Here is a 27,118-nt window from a genome sequence, read left to right as displayed (position 1 = left end):
TACTATCTGCTTCAAGGCTTTCCTGACTGACCTCCTCGCTGCTGCACACACCTGAATCTAGGCTCTGTAACCTTGAGCGCTCAACCTGGAGTTTCTCTATTTTCTCGTAGTCAGACATTACCGGCACAAGACCTTTTTCGTTGCTACCTTTTGAGAGCAATTCTAAGATCGCCACCTTGTTCACCTTTTCCCGTTCTGTGTCTTTGACCTCATTTTTGCTACAAACTGGCCCATAAGGTGTATCAGCAGCACAGGGCTCCAGATTCCCAGTAGTAAGCAAGGAGGCAGAAGGAGCGGAAGGAGGACACAAATGGGCATAACTCGGGTTGGAGAAATTGGAACTGGATAACTCATTGCTACTTTTGCTGCTCCTTTTCTCAGGAAGTTCCACCTCTGGCCTGCAGTGTGCAACAACATTAACAGGGGAGGTGATGTCTAAAGTTGCGATTTTCAGGGGATTAAAGAAGATGGGGACGTGAGTGCTCAGATGATTCTGTTGGAGAGTCGAAGGGGAGGGAGAGACAGAAATGATTGAAAAGGTTAAAATAACACACAAAATTAAATCTGCCATAGAGGATCGTTAAAACTACATAAACCGCACATCAACCCAAGTTTGTTGTTCTTTGTTCCTCTCTTGCTTAAAAAACAAACACAATGCAGGCATACAGACACCAGTACATAAAACATAGAAATATATGAATGCATGAAAATATCAAGTGACAAGAGGATGCCTGCAGAATGTAAAAGTCATTAAAATATTATCAGTTTTATATGGGAAACAATTATGCTGGTAGGTTGAGTTTGAGGAGTTCAGAGATGGTAAATATTTCGAATAATGAACATGTTTTCTTGTATGTAATTACCCTGCCTACAAAAGGTATAAATCTTGCTCTATGGTTTTGCACTGACATTCTGATGTTGTCTTTGAAAAGTTCACTAAAAAAACTCTCTGAATCAGAAAGATGACTACTGTAGCTAAAGCAGACATATAGGCTTGATAACCTGAAAGGGACCTAATAGATGAGGTACTGATGCTCTGATGTCTCCTGTCTGGACATGAGTACGATGTTTAAGTATGAAAGTATTCTCAATGTTTGCTGAGTCAAAATAGCTCATGTGTTTTGAGTTTGCTCTCGCAGACTTGAGGTTTGTGATGTTTATGTGGGGGCAACAATTAAAATTCTGCAATCAACCATTCCACTCTTAAGACTTTAAACATCAAAAAAAGAAGACTTAATGGACTTACTTGAAAATTTACATCTTTTAGGAAGGATTTCTCTGGGTTTGGTATGGGCTGACCTTTGATTTTTGTGACCATATAGATCCTGTAAGAAAAATACATAGAGTTTCAGAAAAGTCAGTGAAATGAAAATATTTGGCCTCAAATGTAATATTTGTCATCACATGTGACACAAATTCTGCTCACCAGATGGTTTTGTTACGTTTCAAATATATGACAGCCAGGAGCAAAGCAGTCACTACTGAGCATGCAACAATGCTAATGATAACCCCAGAGCCATCTATAAACAAAGTACAGAGCATCTTAAATCAGTAAACAGGTAGACACAAGGTATAAACCCCAAATAAAGATAGAGATAAGATAAAAAAAAAAAAAATAAGTATATGTGACAATAATTTCATTATGTCAACATAAAATTAACATAAGACATATATGCACTAGCTCTGCAGTATAAGATGGGATAGACTGGAAATGTCAAAAACTGACAGGTCTTATTACAAATTACAATGAAGCAAAATCGCCATTTGAGAAATTAAAACACATTTTCATTTAGATAGATGCTTTTGTATTGGCGACTTTACCTGATGGTGGATTTGTTGGTCTGCTAGGTGACACCCATGATGCAGAAGGGCTCCAGTCACTCCAAACTGAACGGTAGACATCATCGTCAACGCTCTTTATTCGAACACGCACCTCGTACCTCTTGTCTGGTATCAGCAAATCCTGGTCAAGCTTATAGGAGCATCTATCAGGACATCCCTTTTCGTGATATTGTGTTCTCTGCTCTGAAGCCTCCTAAGAAAGGAAAAATATGGTTTATTGTTCTACAGGGTCAAATTAATGACCATACTTACGAACAGTCTTTATTGTATTTTCTGTAACATGTTACAATAATGTGAGCCCTCAGGGTCAGTGGTAATGACACCATTGGTTATCAATGTTCAACATGATCTTAATTTCATTTCCCCCAAGTTTTAATGATTGTACTATAAAATGTTTGCCAGCATTATAATTCTGAGTATGTTCAAGTGTATTTTCCCGTAAAAAAAATTGGGGATTTTTTAAATTCATTGATTCTTTCTCTATGTACAAGAAATGAGGTGGTAAAAAAATGTTCAAGTGCATGCATTTTAAATTCTATTTGAAGACATCTCACATTAAAAGTACTAACTAGCCAAAAAATACAAACACACCGTCCATGACTGGTCTTCATGTTTCCACTGAAGATGAAGATCAAGATGTGAACGTTCTCTAGAAATCCAGGACACAGTGGTAAAGTTGATGTCTGGTTTTTGTGGAGGGTCCAACTTAACTGCAGTGACACACGCATATACACACATGACTTGTTGAAAGTCATATGAAATAGCTCAACATGTAATTGCAAGGAGGCAAGGTATTAGATATTGCACTCACTGTGACAAGATGACTTGTAGGTAATGTTGGTGAGAATCTGCTTCGCAGGATCACAGATCAGGTCAATGGAGAACTCAGTGGAGCTCTGAAACTAAGAAATATATGATGAGATAAGAGGACACTTTAGATCACATACATACATTTGCTCAATAAGCAGATAACATAGTGTAAATAAAAACAGATTATGTTGAAGCTTAAAATTCAAGTTCAAACGTTTTAAAAGCTTTTTATCTTTCTTGTCAACTGTTATACGAGAAAATCAATATCGCTCATCTATTAATTAATGTATCAAACAACAGCCTGTCTCTTCAGCCATTTCTTAAAACATTTCAACTTATGTGTAATTGAAGTAGACCTGCTGTATACCTGTGATAGTTCTTACTTTACTATAATAGTTTGTAAATTGCTCATTATATTTCCTGCAGAGTTATACAACTGGCAGGATTGAACTTTTCAAAACAACAGGCCATAATCAAAGTATTTAAAGATATCCGATCATTTTGTCAGACAGAAAGAATCATAACTAGATGTTATTTTACTTCAAGTTTTATATCTTGTATACAGACTGTCTGTGTATATTATGCACACAGTTATCGAATATAGCCATGTGATCCTGTAAAAAACGTATAAATATATTAAACTTATTATATTAAATTCAAGGCATTTGCTTCGCAAAGGATCCTGTCTGGTTTTAGCAGCAATTGTAACAATCGTTTTAGGTTAAAGGGTTTTCACTCACAATTCTCTTCTTTTCGAAGATCATTGAGCATTTCTTCAGTGCTGGTCTCGAGACATCAACAGATTTCAGCTCACAAGAGTCGTTGCCTTTACTTCTACTGGAAAAAAACCCCCAAACATTTTAGTTGTCTAGAAATGCACTGATCCAGGTTTTCAGGGTTGCAGGCCCCCAACTACAACTTCTTTCATAGCATTTTTTCTTCAAACAGTTTTCCAGGGACCAAATGTCCCTGTGAGGACAGTTTGTGTATCACATAATCCGTACAGCTCTCCACCTTTCACATTTCTCTACCAAAACTGAGTGCATCTTTAACCTTTAATTTGCTTCAGTGGTGCAGTATATCAAGACAGTGTGTTATCATAAAAAATTTGCACTAGAACGTTCTGTTTGTGACAAATGGGTTGCTGCATTTATAACACAGGATTTATTCATTTAATTTTAAAGCCTTTTTTAGCATGATTGTTAAATTTATATCTGGTATTTTAAGCTCTGTTTTAATCAAGCGCTTGAATTGTACTGGCACTGAAAAGATCAGCTTGGTTCAGCCATTATATTTATTTCTTTTAAAACCTAAATATTGCACAGCAAATATTACACAGTCAATATTCATTTGCATTTACTCCAAATATGAATTTGATTTTGTGTCTGTGGCATATACCTGTTGATCTTTTTGGCGTATATTGTGCACACAGTGTCAGACTGTTGTGTGCTGTTCCACTCACAAGTGATGGTATTATTGTTGTTATTGTAGCAGGGGAGATCTGTAAGAAATAATGGAGAGAAGACGATAGTGAATGGGTGAAACCTGTTATGCAAGATAGTGAAAAAAAAAAGATATTAAAACTTAACTTACTTGTAACAGGATAGAGGGAACAATCCTTTTCTTGGGTAGTGCAGACATAAAGCATGGCAAGAAAAAGAAAAAGGGTGGTGTCCTTCTTTCTCTCCATTTAGTGTAGCTAATTGTCAACCTTCTGTTTATTGGTTCCCAAAGCTTGATAATAGGTGGATAGGTCTTGATTCAGGCTCAAAGTGACTGCTTCGTTCTTCTCTTCATTCTGTAAAGATGACAAGATACTGTCTGCTACTTAATTTTTAACCTGCCCGATTTTTCCCAGATATGAAAATACTCAAATCATATGTCATTGCAGTAGCATCCATTTAAAATTAATCGGTCATAATGCAGCAGCCTGTACATCCTAGGTAAATTTCCTTCGGGACTAAATAAAGTAATCTTGAATTTTGAATATTGTGTAGGTGTATAATAATTTACATATTTATGCATATATATGCAAGATTTATTCAGCAACAAGTGGTAGCTATCCAGTATTCTTTACGGGATAATGTACAGGGAGCGGGTTGTTATAGTAGAGGAACGCAGCAAACACAAACCAGAACACTTTTCATGATAAAAATCCTGACCCTCTATAGAGATTATACGTTAAGAAAATAAACTGTAAATATAAAGATCCCCATGTTTTAAATAGGACTTCGTAGTACATACTTTGCCACAGGGGGGTGCCAAAGTAAAATGTTTCAATCAGTCATTAAATTATATATTTCAAGTTTGATATTAACAGAAATTTGGTGTAATAGGGTCTGAGCATTTGTATTCCACAACCCCAATGGTACTGTAAATACCTGGTTACCTGATCTAATCAAATTTTGCTTTGTTTAATTTTTCTATCCAATAACTGATCAGATTACTTTTGTGCCCGCTCTAACGTCGTAATCATAAACTTTAACATAAACTCATTTCAGAGATAAATGTCCTACCTGTTTGTTCTGCTGCCTAGGATGTAGAGCTCATATCATCTTCCTAAACAGGAACATCAGAAAATTAATTATATCATAAAGAAAGCTGCAAATAATCAACCTCCAAGAGAGGAATGACAGAAGATTAAGCTGCCACTATTTATACTTCTTCTAGAGGTATAATCTTAAATCAACAGTAAGACCGTCTGTCAGTATGAACCCACCCTCACTTGTTTGAGTGTGCATGTGTGTGTGTGTGTGTGTGTGTGTGTGTGTGTGTGTGTGTGTGTGTGTGTGTGTGTGTGTGTGTGTGTGTGTGTGTGTGTGTGTGTGTACATGTGTGCGTGCGTTTGGTTTTTTGCTTGCTTCTCTCAGTATGAACCTACCTGCACACCAAGTTTTTGGGTGCGTGTGTATTTTTTTTTGCTTGTGTGATGGTGCTGATAAAGGGGGGTTTTCTGTTGTATTTTTACGCAATGAAAAATGGACTTATTCTAATGTTGATACTTTTTGTAGACCCGTTACAGGAATTTAAAACAACAATTTAAACAAGTCTAAGACTCAGTTTGATACTGGTTATTAACTATTTATTCTATAATTTGTATCCCTTCTAAAAGTTTATTTTTAAATCTATTTTACTTTAGCCCACAATGTTACATATCAACAAGTAGATTATAGTAATATAAACCTCAAATTCTTCTTCTCTTTTTCCTAAATTTCCCTAGCCATCACTTCAACCACTTCACATTTAAACATGACATGTGATAGTCTTCAGGATATTAGTAGCAGTTTAAAATTAAACGTAAAAATTGAAAACACCAAACTTCTTGTGTAACGTTAGAGTCTCTGTGCTGACAATCTATTTTTCCATTTCTGTTTTCAGGGGAGTGCAAACAATCTTGCTGTAGCTGGGTCACCTGTTTCTGTGGTTTTATTATATAAAGGTCAGAGGTTTTATTTCTGAGAATCTAAATGAGAGTAAAACAAATTCAGACAAACACACTCGACTTAAAGGAGTTATTAAATTAAACTAGAAAACCAGCGATAAAACTGAGGCGCTTAAATATGATCTTTAATAATAAGGGGTTAAGCGTTTAACAGATTTCAACCCAATATTAAAACAACAGAGCAGGTTGCTATTGATTGATTTCAGTTGTTGTGTTGCAATAAATATTGTATTTATATTCTAAAGTATGTTATATTATTAGACGACCTGCATGAAAAAGATCATTCTTATAAAATGTCTCAAAAAGATCTACCTGACCTGGGAAAGTATCATTTTTGTGCCTGTACTAGGTGTATGGTGTTACACTTAAAGAAACCTATCACCATAAGCCATAAGAATCCAAGCTTTTAAAAGATCAATAACTCTGGAGTCGGTTTCTGTAGAGAGCAAAACAAAAAAACAAGAGAAAAAAATAAAATAATTGAAACACTTTTCAGATGCTCGTTAATTTTTCATTTCATTTCTTTGTAACACCAACACACTGCTCTCACCACTGACAGACAGTGAAGGAAGGTGGAGGAGGTATCCATCACATCTGGCTGTGTCCTCCTCCTTTGACCCTCTGTACCACTTCAAGCCCGTCTCTAGGCTATTGGTGACCATTCCCAGTGTGATCCTCTCAACATGGCTGCCTGGCACTGACATTATTATCCAGAAGTGAACCACAACACTCCCGTCCCTGAAGAAAACAGTCAAAACAAAACCTGCAAAGTGGATGCAAATTTGATGTACCAACAACCTCACCCGCAAGGCGATGTCACCACACAATAACGTCATTTTCACTGATGCTATGTTGCTATTTAAAGTCAAGATAATACTTTTTTTGTATTAGAGAGATAAAAAAGTGTAGACCTGCGGGCACTGGGAGGAATGAACACTGCAAGTATGTTTTGTTCATATGACAGCAATATCTTGGCTACTGCCATTATATGATACTTTTATGATATCCCCTCTTTGCACGCTTGAATTTCCCTCGGGATCAATAAAGTATCTATCTATCTTCAAGCGGTTAGGAATAAATCCAAGTTGAAGAATGTAAGCCTGAATACAAGTCATGAGGCCTTGAGTCCACAAAAAATGCAACTAAAAGTACCTTATGGATCAAATATGTATTCTACTTTCTTATCTAGTTAGCCAATGGCCTGTGCTAGCTAGTAGCAGACTGGTTAGAGTGGGTTAGATGATGTCCCGTATAGTAAAAAGGGCTGCAATGTGTCTGCATGTATGCATTAGTGTATGTTTGTGTTGGTCAGCTCACCACTGCAAACTCCAATGTGCAGACGAGCATGAGAATGAAGCTGTGTAGGTACACCATAAAGTAGCAAAATCTCAGACCCCGTTTTATTTTATTTTTTTCTCAAAATTACTCGACTAGTTGGTGCAAACACTGAACCAACCATGCGGTGGTGATCTTCAAGATTGACTTGTTAAGCAAAAAAAAAAACCTCTCACTGCAGTGCGTTAATTTAAGCCATTGCAGTATTATGGCATACTATGGAAGTGATTGTCATCTTAAACACTGGTTAACTCTTTCCCCGTCAGAGAATTCTAGAATGGTTGCCAGCCAGCGCCAGCCTTTTTCACCAATCTTTCAAGACCCACAGAATATTTTGTTCTTTGAATATGTAAATATTGAATACATCAAAAGAAAGATCAGAGCCTCTGCTTTCATATACAAAAAAACTATTTTATTCAAACTTCATTCAATCTTTTTTTATCAGCACTTGAATATCGGCCATTTTCACACAAAAAACAACATTCCGGACAAAAAGCTGAGAAAACAGCACTTTTGTAAAACACACTTATTTTCAAGAAAAAAATGTGATTTTGAGTTTACATTTGGATTCTTTTTACTTTCATTTGACAACTACTGTAGAGGCTAAGCCGACGCTTTAAGCCACTGAGGTGTTGCACTTGGGTTACTAATTGACTCGCTGAACATTGTTACCTTGTTTTATGAATGAAAGTCCACTTGATTCATTGTTGTTGATCATGCCATTGATTTATTTTCATCCATTTAGTTCTCCATTTCCTTGTTTCACAAATCAACATCACCACAGGTAACCGTGCTTTCCCTGAGCGTTAGCGGTCAAAAACTGTTTTGCCCTTCCGGGTGGAACACCTGACCAGTAACAAAAGGTTCCTACCTTATATAGAAATTGTGGGACACCCGTTAATTGACGCACACACATACACACACACACACACCCTGCATATTGTGTTAATAATCTGCTCCTACACACCGGCCCCTAATTGTTATGGCAAACAAACATAACAATTTAATATAAAACAAATAGGAGCAGGCTGTGAACACCTCACTTTCAATACAACTAGCACATTTATGACTAATTTTAAACCTCTTGTACCAGACAAAGTTTAGTTACAGGTCTCTCTATAATACTGCTTTTGGTTTGTAGTTTCACTGAACGCACCATGCCCTTTGCATCAGAGAAAATCTCCAGTACTCTGCCTAGGGAAGATCTGCCATCTTTTGCTCCATGGCCCTTCCATTAAGGCGTCTGCAATAGCTGCAATCAGATATGATCCTCCTCACAGCCGCATTGGCATTTGTTATCCAATATTTCCTCCTCAGTACAGACAATGTATGATTCCGTCCACTGTGCCCCAATAATTGATGAGTATATTTGAGAAGAAGCTTGGAGATATGTTGATCCTTTGAGAGGATGAGGGGATGTTTTTCTTCCAATGGCATTGCTCCTTTGCTTAATCTCCCTCCAACTCTTAGGAGTCCATTTTCCCAAATGGGATCCAGTTTGTAGATGGAACTTTTTCTGCTTACTGTACCCCTTTCAGACAGCAGGGAAGAAATTTCCTCTGCAAACCTTTGCTGCTGACAATAGCGAAGGATTGCTAACTCAGCTTCCAGCAGATCCTTTGGCGTCAAAACACTACATTTTGGTTTGATGGAGGCCCTTTGTCTTTTACTTGTTTGTGAATCCTTCAAACCCTTTTTACAACAACTGAGTTCCAACAAAAGTTTTTTTTTGTCTAAGAAACCAGGCTACTGACACCTTTAATTTCCTCAGTCCAATTATCCGCTGCTTAGCCACTGTGAAGCTGTTTGGCAGGTTTACATCCGTTTTTTTTAAAGGGTAACATAAGGCTATACCTCCCGTCCTGTAGAGTTGCAGAGGATTCCATGATCTCCATGAATCTGACGTCGTCTTTAGACATTTCTTTGTTCTCTGAGGGCCTTTCATTAAAGTCATGATTATAATGATTGATTAGCATTTGTTCCAAGTTAGACACAGAAATTCGATTTACAGCAACAGAAGGAATCCCCACGTCACAAGTGCTGCCACGTCCATTTAAAGGACCATTGATGACCCAACCCAACACTGTCCTAATAGCGTATGGGCCATCTCCACAGCTGTTAACCACATCCCAGGGTTCCAATAACCTCGGTGCGTTGGTTCCTATCAGCAAGTCTACACTGGCCTTTATGGTTGGGATATGAACCTTTGACAAATAAGGCCATATTTCCAATTCTGCAGCAGTGACAATGTCATCTGGAGAGACTGGCATCTCCTTCTGTGTGAGTACCTCTGGCAGAGGATAAAAGTTATTTCTATGCAGCTCTGAAACCTCAATACCAAATAAAGAGTGTGCTGGTACCAAGTTGATAGTCTAGCTCCTGGTGGCCCACTTTTTTGTTCTGATTCAGTATGTTCCTTTATAATATGAAGTGCTGTAGGATGTTGTTGATTGCATACCTCACAGATCAAACGTTTGTAGTAGCAAAACTACTTCTTTTCTCTCTGGATGTATTTGCCTGTAGCTTGATTTTGTTAGGATATCTTAAGGCATTTGTATTTTGTGGTGCATGTACTTCAATATCTCCAAAGATTGGATCAGACACAATCCTGACATGTTTCTCCAGAAATACAACAACATCAACAAAATAAGCTCTTCGATTGTTAGTTTCCATGATATCATGAGCAATAGTTCGCCATCTTTCCCTGAGCTTGTAGGGCAACTTGGAAACAACCACTTTCATGTTGCTTGGCATATCCAATTCTTGCATATGATGAAGCTCTTCCATCACATTACAGCATCCACGTAGAAATAAAGCATAGGCTTGTAAAGACTTCACATCCTCTGTCTTTACTGTTGGCCAAGCAAAAGCTTTCTCTATATATGCATTTGCAATCTTGTACTCATTCCCAAAGTGTTCCTGAAGAAGTCCCTTTGCCACAATGTAGCCACGTTCAGGGTCCATGTGTTGGCAACTACGAACCAGCTCCTTTGGCTGCCCACTTGTGAACTGCTCCAGGTAGTGCAAACAGTCAGCTTTACAAGCTTTGTCCTCTACTCCTTGTTGAAATGCCTTAACAAAAGCTTTATATTGAAATGGATCTCCTTCAAACACAGGAATTTCTCGTGGTGGCAAAGATAGTAAACACTGTTGGTGCACAAGTGCAGCTGTTATTTCATTTTGTTTACGCATAATAGTTAAAACATCTCCAGAAGGAATCTGATCACATTGTTGATGATCCATGCTATTTTGATTAGCCCAAACAGTTGTATTAGGCTTCCAAAATTCTGATTTTTCCAAAGGCTTTAGGTGATGAGAGTCATGATGTTGCTTTGAGATTGACATCCATTTTTCAGGTCGTTTTGCTCGAGCATCCACTGGTTCATTTTTACTTTGTGGTAATGACCAATCCCTTTTCTGTGTTCTCTTACATACGTCATGCTCATATTCTTTGGCCAAAGGGTTGAGCGTGTTGACTGGTTGCACTTTTCTTTTTTCCTTTTCAAAATAAGAATTCATGCCATCTGTTGGTGCATGAGAGAGACCTTGTCCAGCCGAAGCTTCCAAAACTGATAACTTCGCATTAGATGCAGCCAGTTCAGTCTCCATCTCAAGCCTTTCCCCTTTTTATTTCTTGTTCCTGTTCCTCCAATGAATGTCGTTCCTTTAAAGCTTCCATTCGGGCAACAAGTGCAGCTCTTTCTGCTGCTGCTTTTATTTGTGTAGAAGAAGTGGTACTTGACTTATTACTGGTGTAACTTTTGTTTGAATATTTACCCACATTAGACACACTATCATTTGGGCCAATATCATCATTTTCAACACCATTGTCACCATTTTCAGACACATATGTTCCACTTGTTTTCACCCACTCTTCCACATTGTCAATAAATTCATCATTGAACATCATTTTCGCCTTAAACCAAGTTTCATGTCTTTCCTTTTCCTCCAGTGGCAATAAACACAAAATAGAATCATGTACACACCGTATTTCATCACACAATTCAATAAACCCAACAATAGATTTTTGTACCTCAGATGTTTTATAATATTGCATATAACCTTGAATCGTTTTCTTTAAACCGTTTGCTTTAGTAAGTTTAGACTTTCTACTATTTTGCAATCTGTCTAATCTATCAGCAAGAGCTTTAGCAGAAAGTTTGACAACCCGCTTGCTTGTTCGTGTGTCACTGCAGCTGACCGCAGGGCCCGGTTCGCCGGCACCAGGCGGCGCATTGACACCAGTAGGTGTGTCAACATTCTCCGCACATTCATCCATACTTAGACAGTTCGCAAAAAAGTCAATTGATACAAAGTTAAATGGTTATCCTCTTCCGCGACCAATGCATTGGAATTACGCAATTATGTGTGCACACATTTATAACTCAGATGGCCATCTATATTGTTGGTAGCGCTGCACATACCTATTTCAGAAGATCAAACTAAAACAGCCACGATCAGCTCCTCCGCGTCCTCACCAACCCAGCCACGAGCAGACCTTACGCGTCCTCACCGGCACAGCCACGAGCTCCTCCGCGTCCTCACCGGCACAGCCACGAGCAGACCTTACGCGTCCTCACCAGCACAGCCACGAGCAGACCGTACGCGTCCTCACCAGCACAGCCACGAGCAGACCTTACGCGTCCTCACCAGCACAGCCACGAGCAGACCTTACGCGTCCTCACCAGCACAGCCACGAGCAGACCTTACGCGTCCTCACCAGCACAGCCACGCGCTCCTCCGCGTCCTCACCGGCACAGCCACGAGCTCCTCCTCGGCAGGCCTCAACTCAGGCGTGCAATTTGACAATCTGCTGATGCAGCGCTCCAAACATTCAACTTTCACTGAAGCTCCCAACCTTGTCGCGTGCCCCAATAGCACGAAACGAATTGTCTTTGGCTCCAGCAATAATTGAACTTCCCAATATGTTTTTACAGTTTTTGACTTTGATTGTAGAGGCTAAGCCGACGCTTTAAGCCACTGAGGTGTTGCACCTGGGTTACTAATTGACTCGCTGAACATTGTTACCTTGTTTTATGAATGAAAGTCCACTTGATTCATTGTTGTTGATCATGCCATTGATTTATTTTCATCCATTTAGTTCTCCATTTCCTTGTTTCAATGATCAACATCACCACAGGTGTTGGTCAGCTCACCACTGCAAACTCCAATGTGCAGACGAGCATGAGAATGAAGCTGTGTAGGTACACCATAAAGTAGCAAAATCTCAGACCCCGTTTTATTTTATTTTTTTCTCAAAATTACTCGACTAGTTGGTGCAAACACTGAACCAACCATGCGGTGGTGATCTTCAAGATTGACTTGTTAAGCAAAAAAAAAACCCTCTCACTGCAGTGCGTTAATTTAAGCCATTGCAGTATTATGGCATACTATGGAAGTGATTGTCATCTTAAACACTGGTTAACTCTTTCCCCGTCAGAGAATTCTAGAATGGTTGCCAGCCAGCGCCAGCCTTTTTCACCAATCTTTCAAGACCCACAGAATATTTTGTTCTTTGAATATGTAAATATTGAATACATCAAAAGAAAGATCAGAGCCTCTGCTTTCATATACAAAAAAACTATTTTATTCAAACTTCATTCAATCTTTTTTTATCAGCACTTGAATATCGGCCATTTTCACAAAAAAAACAACATTCCGGACAAAAAGCTGAGAAAACAGCACTTTTGTAAAACACACTTATTTTCAAGAAAAAAAATTGATTTTGAGTTTACATTTGGATTCTTTTTACTTTCATTTGACAACTACTGTAGAGGCTAAGCCGACGCTTTAAGCCACTGAGGTGTTGCACTTGGGTTACTAATTGACTCGCTGAACATTGTTACCTTGTTTTATGAATGAAAGTCCACTTGATTCATTGTTGTTGATCATGCCATTGATTTATTTTCATCCATTTAGTTCTCCATTTCCTTGTTTCACAGATCAACATCACCACAGGTAACCGTGCTTTCCCTGAGCGTTAGCGGTCAAAAACTGTTTTGCCCTTCCGGGTGGAACACCTGACCAGTAACAAAAGGTTCCTACCTTATATAGAAATTGTGGGACACCCGTTAATTGACGCACACACATACACACACACACACACACCCTGCATATTGTGTTAATAATCTGCTCCTACAACTACAGTTATATTTCAAAATAAATAACTAAAATTAAAAAAATGATTACGGTACATAAAATTATACATTTTCTTTGAATAGTGTAGCACTACAACATTTACAAACTATATTATACATTTTTCTTCTCTTATACACTCAGAAATACTTTGTTTTTACAAACACTTAAATATTGGTTATTTTCAAAAATAAAACATTAGTTGAACAAAAACCTGATCAAGAAGAGAGACAACTGTGTCTCCCAGGGAAGTGCCTTCTCCGCAATAGGGTTTCATGTTGTAACAGTAGCCTGTGTCAGAATCGCAAAGGATGTAGGATTTAAACCCATATTTGACAGGTTTTTGGGGATTGTATACCCTGAACGCTAGCCGTCCACGCCACAGAAGCATAACCTCATCAATGCAAATGTTGGTGTTAGGTTGATACATTTGACTGAATTTAGATATAAGGTAATATAAGACAGTGTGGACTTTGTACAACCGGTCAGTGCTATTTGCTGGCCTTGATTCATAATCATTGGAGTGTAGAAATCTCCATATGATTTCAAACCGGTTGCGGGACATGACCTTGTTGAAGTAGGGGGTGGCCAAAATGTCATCTGTAGACCAGTACATTTCAAGGTCAGGCTTACGAATGATATGATCAAGAGCAGCAGCATCATTCAGAGGTCCAGGATTCTCAGTGAAAAGGAAAGTCTTTTGGCTGCCAGTTCATTTCTTTCCACATCAGATTACCTGGACCAGGACCTGCACCTGGCTGGTTAACAGGGCCTCTTGCTTGGTCACCAGGTACTTGACCTCCACCACGCCCATAAGATCCACAGGTCCGACCTCTGCCTCTTTGCTGTGTTCGATCTGTAAATAATTAGAATGACAACTTTTTTATTCAACAGTGTGATGTGCACAAAGAGAGGAACGTTATTTTTCGGCCTCTTCATATCATATCTTACCTTTTTCACTTTGGGTAGTTCTGTATAAAGGACACCTGGGCCTTGAATCCCTGGACTCTGTGTGTAAAATGACAGTAAAATGTCATACAAATATTCATTTGGTAAATAGTTTGTGTACAAAATGAGAGCTAAATTATTTCTTTTTTTTTATCTTCTCTCACAAATTAGCAAATGCTCTTGTCTTGTAGTATCTAATAATCATACAATCCAAGTAACATACTATCAAACTAAATAAAATATGTTATCATGACTCACCTCTTGCACCTACGTTTATGTCTGGACCTTGGAGACCTGGGGTACATCCCAAGATGCTTGTTTGCAGTCTCCTCTCTCCTCGGACCTCGGCCGAACCGTAAGTAGTTCCAAAGCCGCCATGTTGAGGATCGTCCCAAAGCTCTTATAGCGAACGGAGGAGAGAGGATCGAGGAGAGAGGAGGCTGATCCGAGGAGCGATGACCGAGGAGACACGAGAGCTGACTTCACGGAAGTCTTTTCACTGACAGACACGCCCCCTTCTCGTATATCACTCATTGATTGGACGCTGCACAGGATCAGACTTCAGTGAAACTTCTCAACATGAGCAGAGTTTAATACCGGAGAAAAGACGGACATTAAAAAGACGCTAAACGGAGCGTGGGACATTTAAACAGATAATGAACATCAGTGAGTTTGTAAAGAGTCGGTCTGTGATGAGCTGGGATTAAAAAGAGTCTGACGAAGAGGAGTCCGTTTTATATTCTCACTTATTTATCTTCATCATTTAGATTCTAATCAATCATTTTCAGTATCCTGACACATAAATATCTGTGTTTATAAAATACAGAGTTGGTTGTCTAAATACAGGCTAGGTTCAGTCCAAACTGTTTCAATAATTATAGACAATTCAAAATGAAATCTTTTAGTCAGTAGAAACTGTCCTTTTGGTTTGAAACAGACTGCAGGTTGTTCTTCAGGTGTTTTTTTTTTATCAGGTAAAGACACTGAACACTGTAACTGTGTGTTTGATCAGAAATAATACAGTGCGTGTGTGGACATAAACAGCTGTTCGGCTGATTGACAGCTGAACGTGATCAGCTGATGTCGCGTCATGTGACGCTGTCGAGGAAACGACGTCTCATGTGTCTTAAAGCTGATTTTCTCGGTCCTCTCTCCTCGGCTTCGTTTCCTCCGTGCATCTCTGGTGGGCGGGACTAAGACGCAAGTGGAGGAGACAACTCGGAGGACACTCCGAGTGCAAATAAGGGAAGTGAGACGCAGGGCTGGACTCTGTGTCTGGAAATTACAATAAAAAGTCCGTCAAAAATTCGTTTTGTACATAGTTTATGTACAAAACTGAGGGATATGTTATTTCGACGTCACGTTATCTCATGAATTATCAGATGCATATGCTATCACGGTGAATCAAAAAATAACATGATCATATCTTACCTCTTACACGTCCTGAAGGTCTGAATGTAGGTCCTGAATCCCTCCAGTCGGTGCTGCCTTCATCCAGATCAGTTTCACGATGAATTATCAGAGTCTGTATCGATGACTAACTCTGTAGCTTCCGCAGCCGAATATCTCCTTGCTGGCGCCGGCATGTTTGTACTGTTCAAGAGCTTTTATCTCATATCTATACGGCTAATGTTTACTTGTTGACGCGCGTCAAACTCACATACAGACTGATAGAACTCCACCCGCTGGAAAATGAGGACGAAGAAAATGTTTGGTTCTCTTTCAACATTCATTTCGGTATCTCACTAAGGGACACGCTCCTCGCGCTGTCCCCCAGAAGCAATATTACATTACGCCAGTCTTGACTGGCAGACGGACGTGACGTCGGCTCCCCGGAGGAGGTACATCCTCCTCCTATAAAAGTCTGACGTAACGTCCCATCCTCAGTCTTAAACCTCTTCTCGCTCCTAGAAGCAACCTCTCAGAAAGCCGGTGTAGCTAACGGGCTAGCAAAACTGTTCATAGAACGAGTTAACCGCTCGGTCGCCGAACGCTACCTGCAGTCTACACGAGCCGACTGAGCCGGTAGCTGGTCTGTCCCCAAACAGTAGCTACCGCGGCTAGCCACCATACTAGCCGCCCCAGTTAGCCACCATACTAGCTGCCACAGTTAGCCACCATACTAGCTGCCACAGTTAGCCACCATACTAGCTGCTACAGTTAAGTCACCAAACTAGCTGTCACAGTTGGCCACCATACTAACTGCCTCTCGCTTCTCGGCCTTTGTTGACGAAGCTTCCTGACACGGTGCTTCCACTTTTCACTCACCATGGAAAAGGGCAGGCTGCCGGCCAGGCTGTGCACGTGTGGGAACAAGATAGCCGGGGCAGATACCCACTCTGTATGCAGTGCGTGCCTCGGGCTGCAACACAACCGGGACGCACTGTCAACCCAGGCTACCTGTGAACACTGTGCGCGTTTTTCCCTGAAAACTCGCCGTCGCAGGCTGGCACGCCAAGCCAACCTGTCGACCGAGGACCCTATGTTGGGGGTTACCACGCCGCCACATCAGGGGACTTCAGGGGACGCCCAGAGTGATGTTGACGCCACCGCTCTGGGCGCTACTGCTAGCTGGGGCGACCAGCTTGACGCCATGGCCCCACTAGACGACTCCGACGATCTCGAAGCGAGCCTGAGAGCAGAGCAAGTGGACGTCGAGGACACTGACTCCGACTTCGGGGGAGTGACCCTTAGCCTCGGTTCCGATGAGGACGATGAGGACTACAGGGAGCCTTTCACCTCCCCTTCGGCTGCAAAGCCGGCGGCTGCAGGTGGTGCGTGCAGCGGCAACCCAGACCCGCCTGTCAACGCGGACCTGCATGAGACCTGCAAGAGAGCAGCTGCAAAGCTGGGCATTGCGTGGCCTGAAGTCTTCACCGAGACCACCACGTCTCGCTATGAGGGCAAAAGGCTGCCGAAGGCAAAACTCTCTACCAGGCAGCACCTCCCGGTCTTCCCGGAGTGCCTGGAGGAGGCTACCCGGTCCTGGAGCAACCCCCTGACCGCCAAAAACCCCGTCCAGGGTGGGTCAGCTTTAGACTGGGCCGACATGGAAGAGAAGGGATTTTCACACCTACCTCCAGTCGAGCCTCTGTTGGCGTCTCACCTCCACCCCTCCCAAAAGTCCACCATGACTTCTGCGAGCCCCTCTCTGCCTTCGAGAGCTGATTGTTTCCAGTCTTCACTGACTGAGAAAAGCTATAAGGCGGTGGCTATGTCTGTTAGGGCCCTGAACGCATCATCCCTGCTGCTGGCTTACCAGGCGGAGTTGGAGGACGACATGGCAACCTCCCCTACACCAGCCCTGTGGGAAGAGCTGTGCGTGGTTACGGACCTCTGCCTGCGCCTTCACAGATGTGCTGTGCAGTCCTCGGGGAGGGCTATGGCCCTGATGGTCTCTCAGGAGAGGGCGAGATGGCTCAACCTGTCCAGCCTCTCTCACAAGGAGAAGACCCAGCTTCTCGATGTGCCCGTGGACCCGAAAGGCTTATTCGGCCCGGCGGTGGCCACGATGCAGAAACGCTGCGAGGAAAAGAAGAAGGAGGGAGAAGCACTGCAGCTGTGTCTGCCCAGGAAAGTGCTCCCCTCTCATCCTCCCGCAGCTCGGCAGACGTTTGCTCAAGCGGTGGCGAAGCCAGCTTACCGCATTCCCAAACGCCAGCCCCAGCCCCAGACAAGCAGCCGGAGCCAGGGCAAACCGCCTGAGACGAAGGGTGCTTGGGCTAAGAAACCATTCGCTCCCAATGTGGCACCGAGAGACCAGATGAGCGCTCCGGTCACTCAGGGGGCAATGAAGAAGCGGCGCGCCACCTGATGCGCTGCCGGACAGGCGGGACGGCGGGCTCAGCCAGACACCTGCACCGCCCCACCCGGTCAACGTTCTGTTCCAAGTAATGTTCAGAGAGGCATGTTCCAAGCCCCTCAAGAGGCGCGCACAGGCCGCGAGGGAGCCGTCAGTTTGCCGCCGTATGAAGAGGAGGAGGGTCGGACCCGTGGAGAGCTCTGCCGAGCTCCAACCGAGTCGCACAAGCACACACCAGTGCCCAAACACACACCAGTGTCCTCCCTTTCATGTAAAATGTTCAATAAATATGTTTTCTCACGCGCATCCAGGCCAAGGGCCGAGGGCGCTGATTCATTCAAAAAAGAAAACAATAAAAATAATAAAGGAACAGAACGGGGCTGCACAGACCCGTGCAGCTCCACAAGAGGGCGCCATAAGCTCACTTGTGGAGCAGCGAGCCAGCTTGGCTGCTCCGGTGGGCACCATAAGCGCTGTGACGGCGCGCCCCACCATGCCAGGCGGGCTCGGTGTGTCAGAGGGACTGCTGGGTCTGCTCGCGCACCGAGCTCAGCAGTGGCGTGCGTCCGGTGTGTCGGACTGGGTGTTAAAGACTGTAACCAAGGGCTACAGACTCCAGTTTGCACGTACTCCACCCCGTTTCAACGGGATTTTGCAGTCTTCTGCGCAAGGAGAAAAAGCCCGAGTCTTGCAGGAGGAAATTGCTTCTCTGCTAAAGAAAGGGGCTATTCAGAAAGTGCCGTTAGAACAGTTTCAGAACGGGTTCTATTCGAGGTATTTTCTGGTGCCGAAAAAGGGCGGAGGTCTGCGTCCGATATTGGATCTGCGCGCTCTGAACGAATACATGAGAAAATACAAGTTCAGAATGTTGACACACACCACTCTGCTGCGCTTCGTGCGTCACGGAGATTGGTTTGCTTCAATAGATCTAAAAGACGCATATTTCCATATCCCCATTTATCCTCCTCACAGAAAGTATCTCAGATTTGCTTTCCGTGGCGTGGTCTACGAATACCGGGTGCTCCCATTCGGGCTGTCTCTGAGCCCGCGGGTGTTCGTGAAATGTATCGAGGCGGCTATTGCTCCCCTAAGGGAAAGTGGGATGCGCCTCGCGACCTACATAGACGATTGGCTCCTGGCTGCACAGTCTCCCCCGCAGATTCAGGCACAGATCGGACTGCTCACGTCTCATCTGTCAGCCCTGGGTTTCACTATCAACCGGGAAAAGAGTGTTTTGACTCCGACTCAAAACATCACCTTTATAGGCTTGCAGCTGGATTCAGCCACACTAAGAGCACGTCTGTCTGTGGAAAGGGTGAAAGCCTTTCAGGCTTGTCTGGCACTTTTTCGCAGAGGAGCTTTGCTGAAGTTCAGAATGTGTCTCAGGCTGCTGGGATTGATGGCGTCAGCTTTGACTGTCATCTCTCTCGGCCGCTTATGCATGAGACCTTTTCAGCAGTGGGTCGCGTCATTAGGTCTGAGTCCCACGCGCCACTGCCACCGCCAGGTGTTGAGCTCCTCGAGGTGCGTCCTGGCGCTGCGACCTTGGAGACGCACAGCTTTTCTGACCACAGGCGTTTCCATGGGAACGATCATAACAAGGAAAGTTGTCACTACGGATGCCTCCCTCGTGGGGTGGGGTGCCACGCACGAGGGAGGACCTGGTTGGCGGAGATATCTCAAATGCTCTGGGATCCTCCGTGGCCTCTGCCTCTCCGCAGGGACCTCCTGTCACAGGCACGCGGAGAAATCTTCCATCCCCACCCGGAGCGCATGGCTCTGTGGGCTTGGCCCGTGAAAGGTTAAATTTAACTGCTGCGGGGCTCCCGCCGAGCGTAATCGCAACCATTCAGGGCGCCAGGGCATCCTCTACACGCTGTGCTTATGAGGGCAAATGGCGTGCGTTTGATGAGTGGTGTGTAAAAGCGGGGGTGATCGCTTTTCAGAGCTCTGTATCCAATGTTTTGACATTTCTTCAAGAGCTGCTGGATAAGGGCTTGGCCTTCTCCACTGTTAAAGTGTATTTAGCCGCGATATCGGCTTGTCACGTTGGATTTGGGGACAAAACGGTGGGTCAGCATCCTCTCATATGTCAATTTATGAAAGGAGCGCGACGCCTTAGGCCAGTGTCTAGAAACTTGTCTGCCCCCTGGGATTTATCTTTGGTGCTTGATGCGCTATCTCACCCACCTTTTGAGCCGTTAGGCCAGGTAGAGCTGAAGTTACTCTCCTTTAAGACGGCTCTTTTACTCGCACTCGCCTCGGCGAAGCGCGTGAGTGATATCCATGCTTTGTCGGTGAGTCCGTCATGCATGCAGTTTCAGATGGGGGATTCTAGAGTTTTGTTGAAACCTAATCCTGCTTTTGTGCCAAAGGTACTGAATTCGGCGCTGTCATTCCGCCCTATTGAGCTGCCTGCCTTTTATCCTCCTCCGTTTAAAACACAGGAGCAGGAGCGGCTTAATACGCTGTGCCCGGTGCGCGCATTACGCACATATGTGGAGAAAACAGCTGGATTCAGGAAATCGGAACAGTTGTTTGTGTCGTGGGCAACACCACATCTGGGTAAACCGCTCACGAAACAGCGACTGTCGCACTGGATCGTGGGGGCAATTGCCATGGCTTATGACAGTATGGGCATTCAGGCCCCGGCAGGTCTGCGGGCTCACTCTACTCGTGGTATGGCCACGTCATGGGCACTCTTTCGAGGTGTCACTATTGAGGAGATTTGTGCGGCTGCCAGTTGGGCATCGCCTCATACTTTCTCCAGATTCTACAAGCTGGATGTGACTACGCACACTTTGTCTCATTCTGTTTTAAGTGTGGGTGGGCAGAACATGCTTGTTTAGATGTCCTCTATAGGTCTTCGAGGTATGCCTGTTTGGCAATACGGGAGTCTCTATATCCCATAGTGAGATACCGAAATGAATGTTGAAAGAGAACTTTAGGTTAAGAAATTAACCCCGGTTCTCTGAAACATGAGTGAGGTATCTCACCAGACCACCCTCCTTGCCTGGAGCGAGAAGAGGTGTGTTTGCAAAGACTGAGGATGGGACGTTACGTCAGACTTTTATAGGAGGAGGATGTACCTCCTCCGGGGAGCCGACGTCACGTCCGTCTGCCAGTCAAGACTGGCGTAATGTAATATTGCTTCTGGGGGACAGCGCGAGGAGCGTGTCCCTTAGTGAGATACCTCACTCATGTTTCAGAGAACCGGGGTTAATTTCTTAACCTAAAGTTTTTTTTACTCTACTTTCCCGTGGGTGGTCTTGTTTGTTGGTTTTTGACCTCACAGTCCTGTAACTTTTTCACAACATCCGTCAGAGCGCCCCCTATCGTATTACACTGAAAACACCAATTGACGGAAAATCTCGCCAATGGCAGATAATGAGTTAAAAGCTATTTTACAAGTTAAACTCAGCTTACCCAAAGGCAAACACAGTTGTGTAGTTGAAGTATCGAGAAAGAGTCGAGGCCTTCATTATCTTCTCTACCTAAAAAATAAGGACAACATCATGTGCTTAAAAGTGACAATGTATGCAAGTAGCTGTAGGCTTAATCCAGAATGTCCATCACCTCTAATGTTTTACCTTCTTGATGCTAATTGAGAATTGTTTCGCTTTTTATTACTTATACTGTGCTGTATCAAAAACATTATCCAAATTTACATCATGCTTCAGCCTCTGCAGTTGAACAAGATGAAGCTAAAATATTTCAGGTGCTGACATATTGCAAGTTTGCAACCAGAATCTGTGCATACAGTAGGCCTGTAGGGATCGTCTGGAAAGGCTGCAGTAGTGATGTCACTAAAGGAAGCACACATTGAACTTACTGAGAGAACAGTATAGATCCCTCAGGTGCATACAGTCGAAAGAGGAACAGATTCTTGTATAACTTTGTGGCAGAAACCATTTCTGCATTGTTCTTTTAACGCCATATCATACCACAAGAACACAATGCTACTGGTCTTTTTTTCTTGGCAAGTTCATCTAATTGCATTTTAGACCATAGACATATGAAGAAAAAAAAATCCGAATTTTAGATCCAAAGGAACATGAACAAAGTTATTCAACATCACATCAGTATCAGATGAAATCTTCGACTGCACTCACCATTTTCTGTACTGCCTTGGCCTCTTTCTTAAACGTAGGGCTATTGTGTAATGACAAATCAGCAGAGAAGTTTCTGTTGAGGATGGACAGGTGGGCCGTGTACTGCTTCTGGACCCGAGGCTCTAAAACCCAAACCCTGTATTCTGTTGCAGAGAAGGTGTGATGACAAGACACAGAATAAATGACCAAGAATAAAGGGGACTAAAGCTGTGTTAGCAGTAATGGGACCTGGCAGAACAGTGTTTTGGGCTGAAAGCTGACGTCAGCATGCTTATACTTTCCTAATGCAAGAGATAATTGTTCTTACACAGACAAGGTTGGATTTTATTTTAAGGTCCCACATTATGGATCAGTGACATCATGGGTTTGTGATGTCATCAACCGATTTTCAACGAGGGGCGCTATAGGGACCAAGCATTTCATGAGGGTGTGGGGTGTAAAAGAGGAGAAGCCGTGTTAAGGTGGACTTTGAATTTTTGCAAATGGATGTGCAGAATAAACATTCACAAGACACCTGTAAAACACACTAAAGAGCATATAAAACCAGAAAAAGCATAATATGGGACCTGGGAGTGAATGTACTGTATATTAACTTAGGTTAGGGAGCAAGACCCCACCTCCACTTACTTGACAAGCCTACTTATACACTGTTTGTCTCAGTTCTTCGACGACCCACCCTCCTTTCCCTTCTTCTCATCCATTCCACCTCCTTCCTCATCCCTCTATCTTGTTTGTGTAATACTAGGTACAGTCTGGGGCTGTGATCAGCTCTGGGAGAACTACACCTTAGATGGTTCCCCCACTCAGAGTCTCACTCTGCCCTGCAGTCAGTTCATCCTTCCAGACCAGCTGACAACATCCTCCTCCATCATAATAGCATACATTCATCTGTCTCATCAGTCATTAAATACCTTAAACATCTATGGTTGTGATGTGGTCCTTGCTAGTGAAGTAGCAGATCATGTACCACAGTGAGCTCTGTGTGTGTGTGTGTGTGTGTGTGTGTGTGTGTGTTAATGTGAATCTAGTGGTTCTTACGCATTGTGTCTCTCACATATTGGCAAACTTGTTATGCAGTATCTTGAATTTCTATTTGAATTATCTATCTATCTATCTATCTATCTATCTATCTATCTATCTATCTATCTATCTATCTATCTATCTATCTATCTATCTATCTATCTATCTATCTATCTATCTATCTATCTATCTTATAAAACACATAGGTTGTGATTGCATGGATCAATGGAAAATTACAAAGGCCTATTGATTGCGTTCTTGCGTGATTGAGTTTTGCTACCACACTATAGCAGAATAGGAATGTAAAAAGGGCTTCTAGGATTTATTCTATGGGAACCATCATTATCTTACCCAGATTTAATTTGATCTTTATATTTTCTTGCTATTTCTTGACAAGTTTAGAATGTCTGTTTGCTTACTTGAGGAAAAATCAGGGGAGCACTAAGGTCTGGAGGAACATGAATAGCTGTATACATAAGTTGTTGTCCTATGTTCTGTTCTGTATGTAATGTACAGTGCCTTTGAGTCCCTGAAAAGCACCAAGTAAATCAAATGCCTTATTCTTTATCACAAGTTTGACTAAAAATGTATCAATACAAAAATGAGAAATCTCTCTACCTAGGAAGTACCAGGTTAGTATGGCTCCTGCTACTATGAGGATGATGAGGAGAAAGGCCAGGAGACACTTGCAGCACAGAGTCCTCTGGGATTGTGGAGCCACAGATATTACCCCTTCTCCAACCTTTATAGAAGAAACATTTCCTTGACTCTTTGGGATGAAACATAAAATCCAGTCAGAATTCCTTGCAAGCACAATTCAAATGAGGACACAAGAGGCACATTACAGTCCCAATGGATTAACATTAGCCACAAAGTTGTTATGTGTGTTGTTAGTTTCTCTATCCTAACACAATACTCTGAACAGCATATTTTACTTCATATTGTTTTAAAGAATCAATCGCTTTCAACTTACTCACTTAATCATAAATAGCTTTGATGAATGAGGAACCATCCAAGTTTAATATTTGCAAAAACATACACGTTTGAGAGATTTAAGAACCCAACTACCTACACTGATCATGAAGGTGTATTTATGCTGTAATACTACACAGGATAAATTAGTTTTTCAAATTTCTTTGTATCTTCCAAGCAACCTCTGAGGTGAAAATCAGAATATCCTCATGAAATATTTTTTTTTCTGTGAATGAATGTTTCATTGATGTGTTACATTTTTAACTTTTTAATGTTTGACACAAACTAATCTTTGGCACCACAACATTATGTTGGTAAATGTGCAAATTAATTTTAATCAAATTTTTTTCCTGAAAAGTACATTTGGAAAGCACAACACCATCATGAATTGGTAATAAGTTTACTGAAAATAGACGAAAGACCTACAAGTTTGTTGTGCATATTGAAAGATGAAGTATTCAACACATTACAGTGCTTAAAAGTTGGTAGATACATTTCAAATTTCAAAACCTGGAAATGAAATGTAACCTCTGATCTACAGAGGTCTGTTGAACCTATTTTGTTCAAACTCCACATAACCAGAGTTTCTCATTTTCAAAATGTTATCTTCAGCCACAGCAGGTCATCACTTTAAGACATGTATTTTGTTTCAAAAAGTCTCCTTTGGAGCTAATAAATGTTTTTTCGGCTCCCCAAGACCTGTATAGACTTTCATGTGTTGTTGGAGTTTCCCTTCCACAGCTCTTTTGGTGTAAAGTTCATGGTGAATCATTCAAAGGAAATACGGCTCAACCACTGAGAAACATAATAGGAAGTGGTTAAAAAGTGAAGAAAAAATACAAGCCATGCTCTTTCAGCTTCACCATAACACCTCCAACTAAGGTTGGAAAAAACCATGCTCTTTCAGTCTGTGATAGTGTTTTCATCTTGTGCTGATTTAAGATCAAACATCACATCCATCACAAGAGTCTTCGTGCCTATAATTGAAAATAAACCACATGTGCAAAATTCTACCAAAAGCTATTTTGCTCTTAAATACCTACATGCTAAACATGCATTCATCAAGCTATTTAATATTAGAAATACTGACCCTATCATTTGGAGAAGCAGGAATGACCCCCTGGTCACATGAAATAGATTTCTTAGAGCCTTGCCCAAGCGCCATCTCCTCACTCTACTTCCATCGTTGCTTTAGAAATCATTTCACTCTGTTGTTTTGGATTTCTGGATTTTACAATTCAGCAGCTTTCATTGAGAGAGAAAACATAACTAGACAAGTTTCTCTGACAGACAGAGATCAGGTCCTTCTGTTTGTTAGTCCAAAGGTAAAAAAAAAAAAAAAAAATCAATAATATCCAAAGCTGGTTTTGTATCTGCACAATGATTAGCTGTGGATCGAGTTTTCTCTTCGGGAGGCTTAAAAGCAAAAGAAATTTGAACTTATAACTGATGGCTATATCATAACTATCTAATCATGTCACAGAGCATATCTCTTCTAAAGGGAGCTACAATGACTCAGGTAGATACAGGAACACTGATATCTTCAATCATTGCCTGGCAACAACCCCCACCAGTGCTCTTACACAGGTGAATCTGATGGGAACTAAACAGGGCGAGGCTATCTGTGTTTGCCTTTCACTTTCCATGCAAACAACAAATCCCAGTCGGCCATGAAGGGAGTCTGCAGCACAAAGAGAACTCCTGAGGAGACAATGACTTGTTTTCCCTGCATGGGGAAAAATCGCACCCAAAATTCAATATTTCTCTGCCTCTATTTAGATTGATCTCTCTCTCTCTCTATGTTTTAAAAAGACACATTCATTGATTTTGTCATGGTTTGGTTTCATTTATGTTGTATTTCAGTGTTTTGTCTCTGTCTATATTATCCTCTGTTTCAGGTCATTGTAGTTTACTGTTTGTCGTAGTTTGTTTCATTGTCATGTCTAGTCTAGTCCTAGCCCATTGTTTGTCTCACTTGGCTCTCTGGATTTACTTTTCTTTTTTTTCTTTTTTTTTGATTCTCTGGATTTATTATTTAACACTTGAACTACCAAAGCAGTCATTTTGACTGTTTTCAAAATTTGAAACGTCATAACTTGGGTTTTAAAAAAAACCTATGTACCAATAGGACCCTGACTTTTCCTAAATGTGTGTTTATTTCATTCTAACATTCTAACATCATTAAAATTTCAAAACACAAATGAGATATGAGTAAAACTACCTTGAACTACCATTAGTACTCAAATTGACTGCATGCTTTTTACAGGGGGAGTAATTTGCTACATTTTCCTCCCCTTTTTCCTGCTCTGTTGTTGTGTTTGTTCTTTATGCTCTGTGATGCTAAAACCTAGTTATAGTTTTACTCTAACCCCAAGAGAGACACAAATTACAAGTTGAAATACAATGACAGCTAAGGAGGCCTTAGCCTTGCTTCAGAGCCTTGATGAGGAAGATTCAGACGGAGGAGCAGGTTCAGAGAGTGATGTCTCTTGGTGTAAATGAATAAAATAAATAAAACACTCAATCATTACAGTTTTCATTTAATGTCCTGATGTATATTTGCCTATTCCACCAATGAATTCTTAGATCTTTTTATTGAAAATCCCAATTATATACACATTATGTTCGAGCATTCAAAATAACTGCTATGGTAGTTCTAGTAGTTGCGGAATTCTGGTAGACCGAGTGTTAATGGTTTAT

At 41.8% G+C, this 27,118-nt stretch overlaps 1 protein-coding gene and 1 long non-coding RNA gene across 2 annotated transcripts; both read right to left on the bottom strand.

Moving 5' to 3' along the window:
- Positions 1–1,271: 1,271 nt before the first annotated feature.
- LOC306820475 lies at positions 1,272–2,016 on the bottom strand. Its single transcript, XR_013778674.1, has 3 exons — positions 1,822–2,016; positions 1,427–1,520; positions 1,272–1,325 (listed from the first exon to the last, which is right to left on the bottom strand). It is a non-coding gene; the product is annotated as an uncharacterized lncRNA (long non-coding RNA).
- A 19,720-nt stretch (positions 2,017–21,736) lies between these two features.
- On the bottom strand, positions 21,737–25,803 carry LOC306820050 (transmembrane protease serine 6-like; the record flags this gene model as incomplete). The annotated part of the gene is made up of 4 exons (XM_079337704.1): positions 25,509–25,803; positions 24,065–24,215; positions 22,427–22,569; positions 21,737–21,808 (listed from the first exon to the last, which is right to left on the bottom strand). The coding sequence occupies exons 1-4, from the start codon at positions 25,581–25,583 to the stop codon at positions 21,737–21,739; spliced, it is 441 nt and encodes a 146-aa protein (XP_079193830.1). The 5' UTR covers positions 25,584–25,803.
- Positions 25,804–27,118: the final 1,315 nt, after the last annotated feature.

The sequence above is a fragment of the Symphodus melops genome (genome assembly GCF_947650265.1).
Source record: "Symphodus melops genome assembly, chromosome: 2".
Lineage (NCBI taxonomy): Eukaryota > Metazoa > Chordata > Actinopteri > Labriformes > Labridae > Symphodus > Symphodus melops.
The sequence above is the reverse complement of the archived record's forward strand: the minus strand, read 5'-3'. Positions and strand labels throughout refer to the sequence as shown.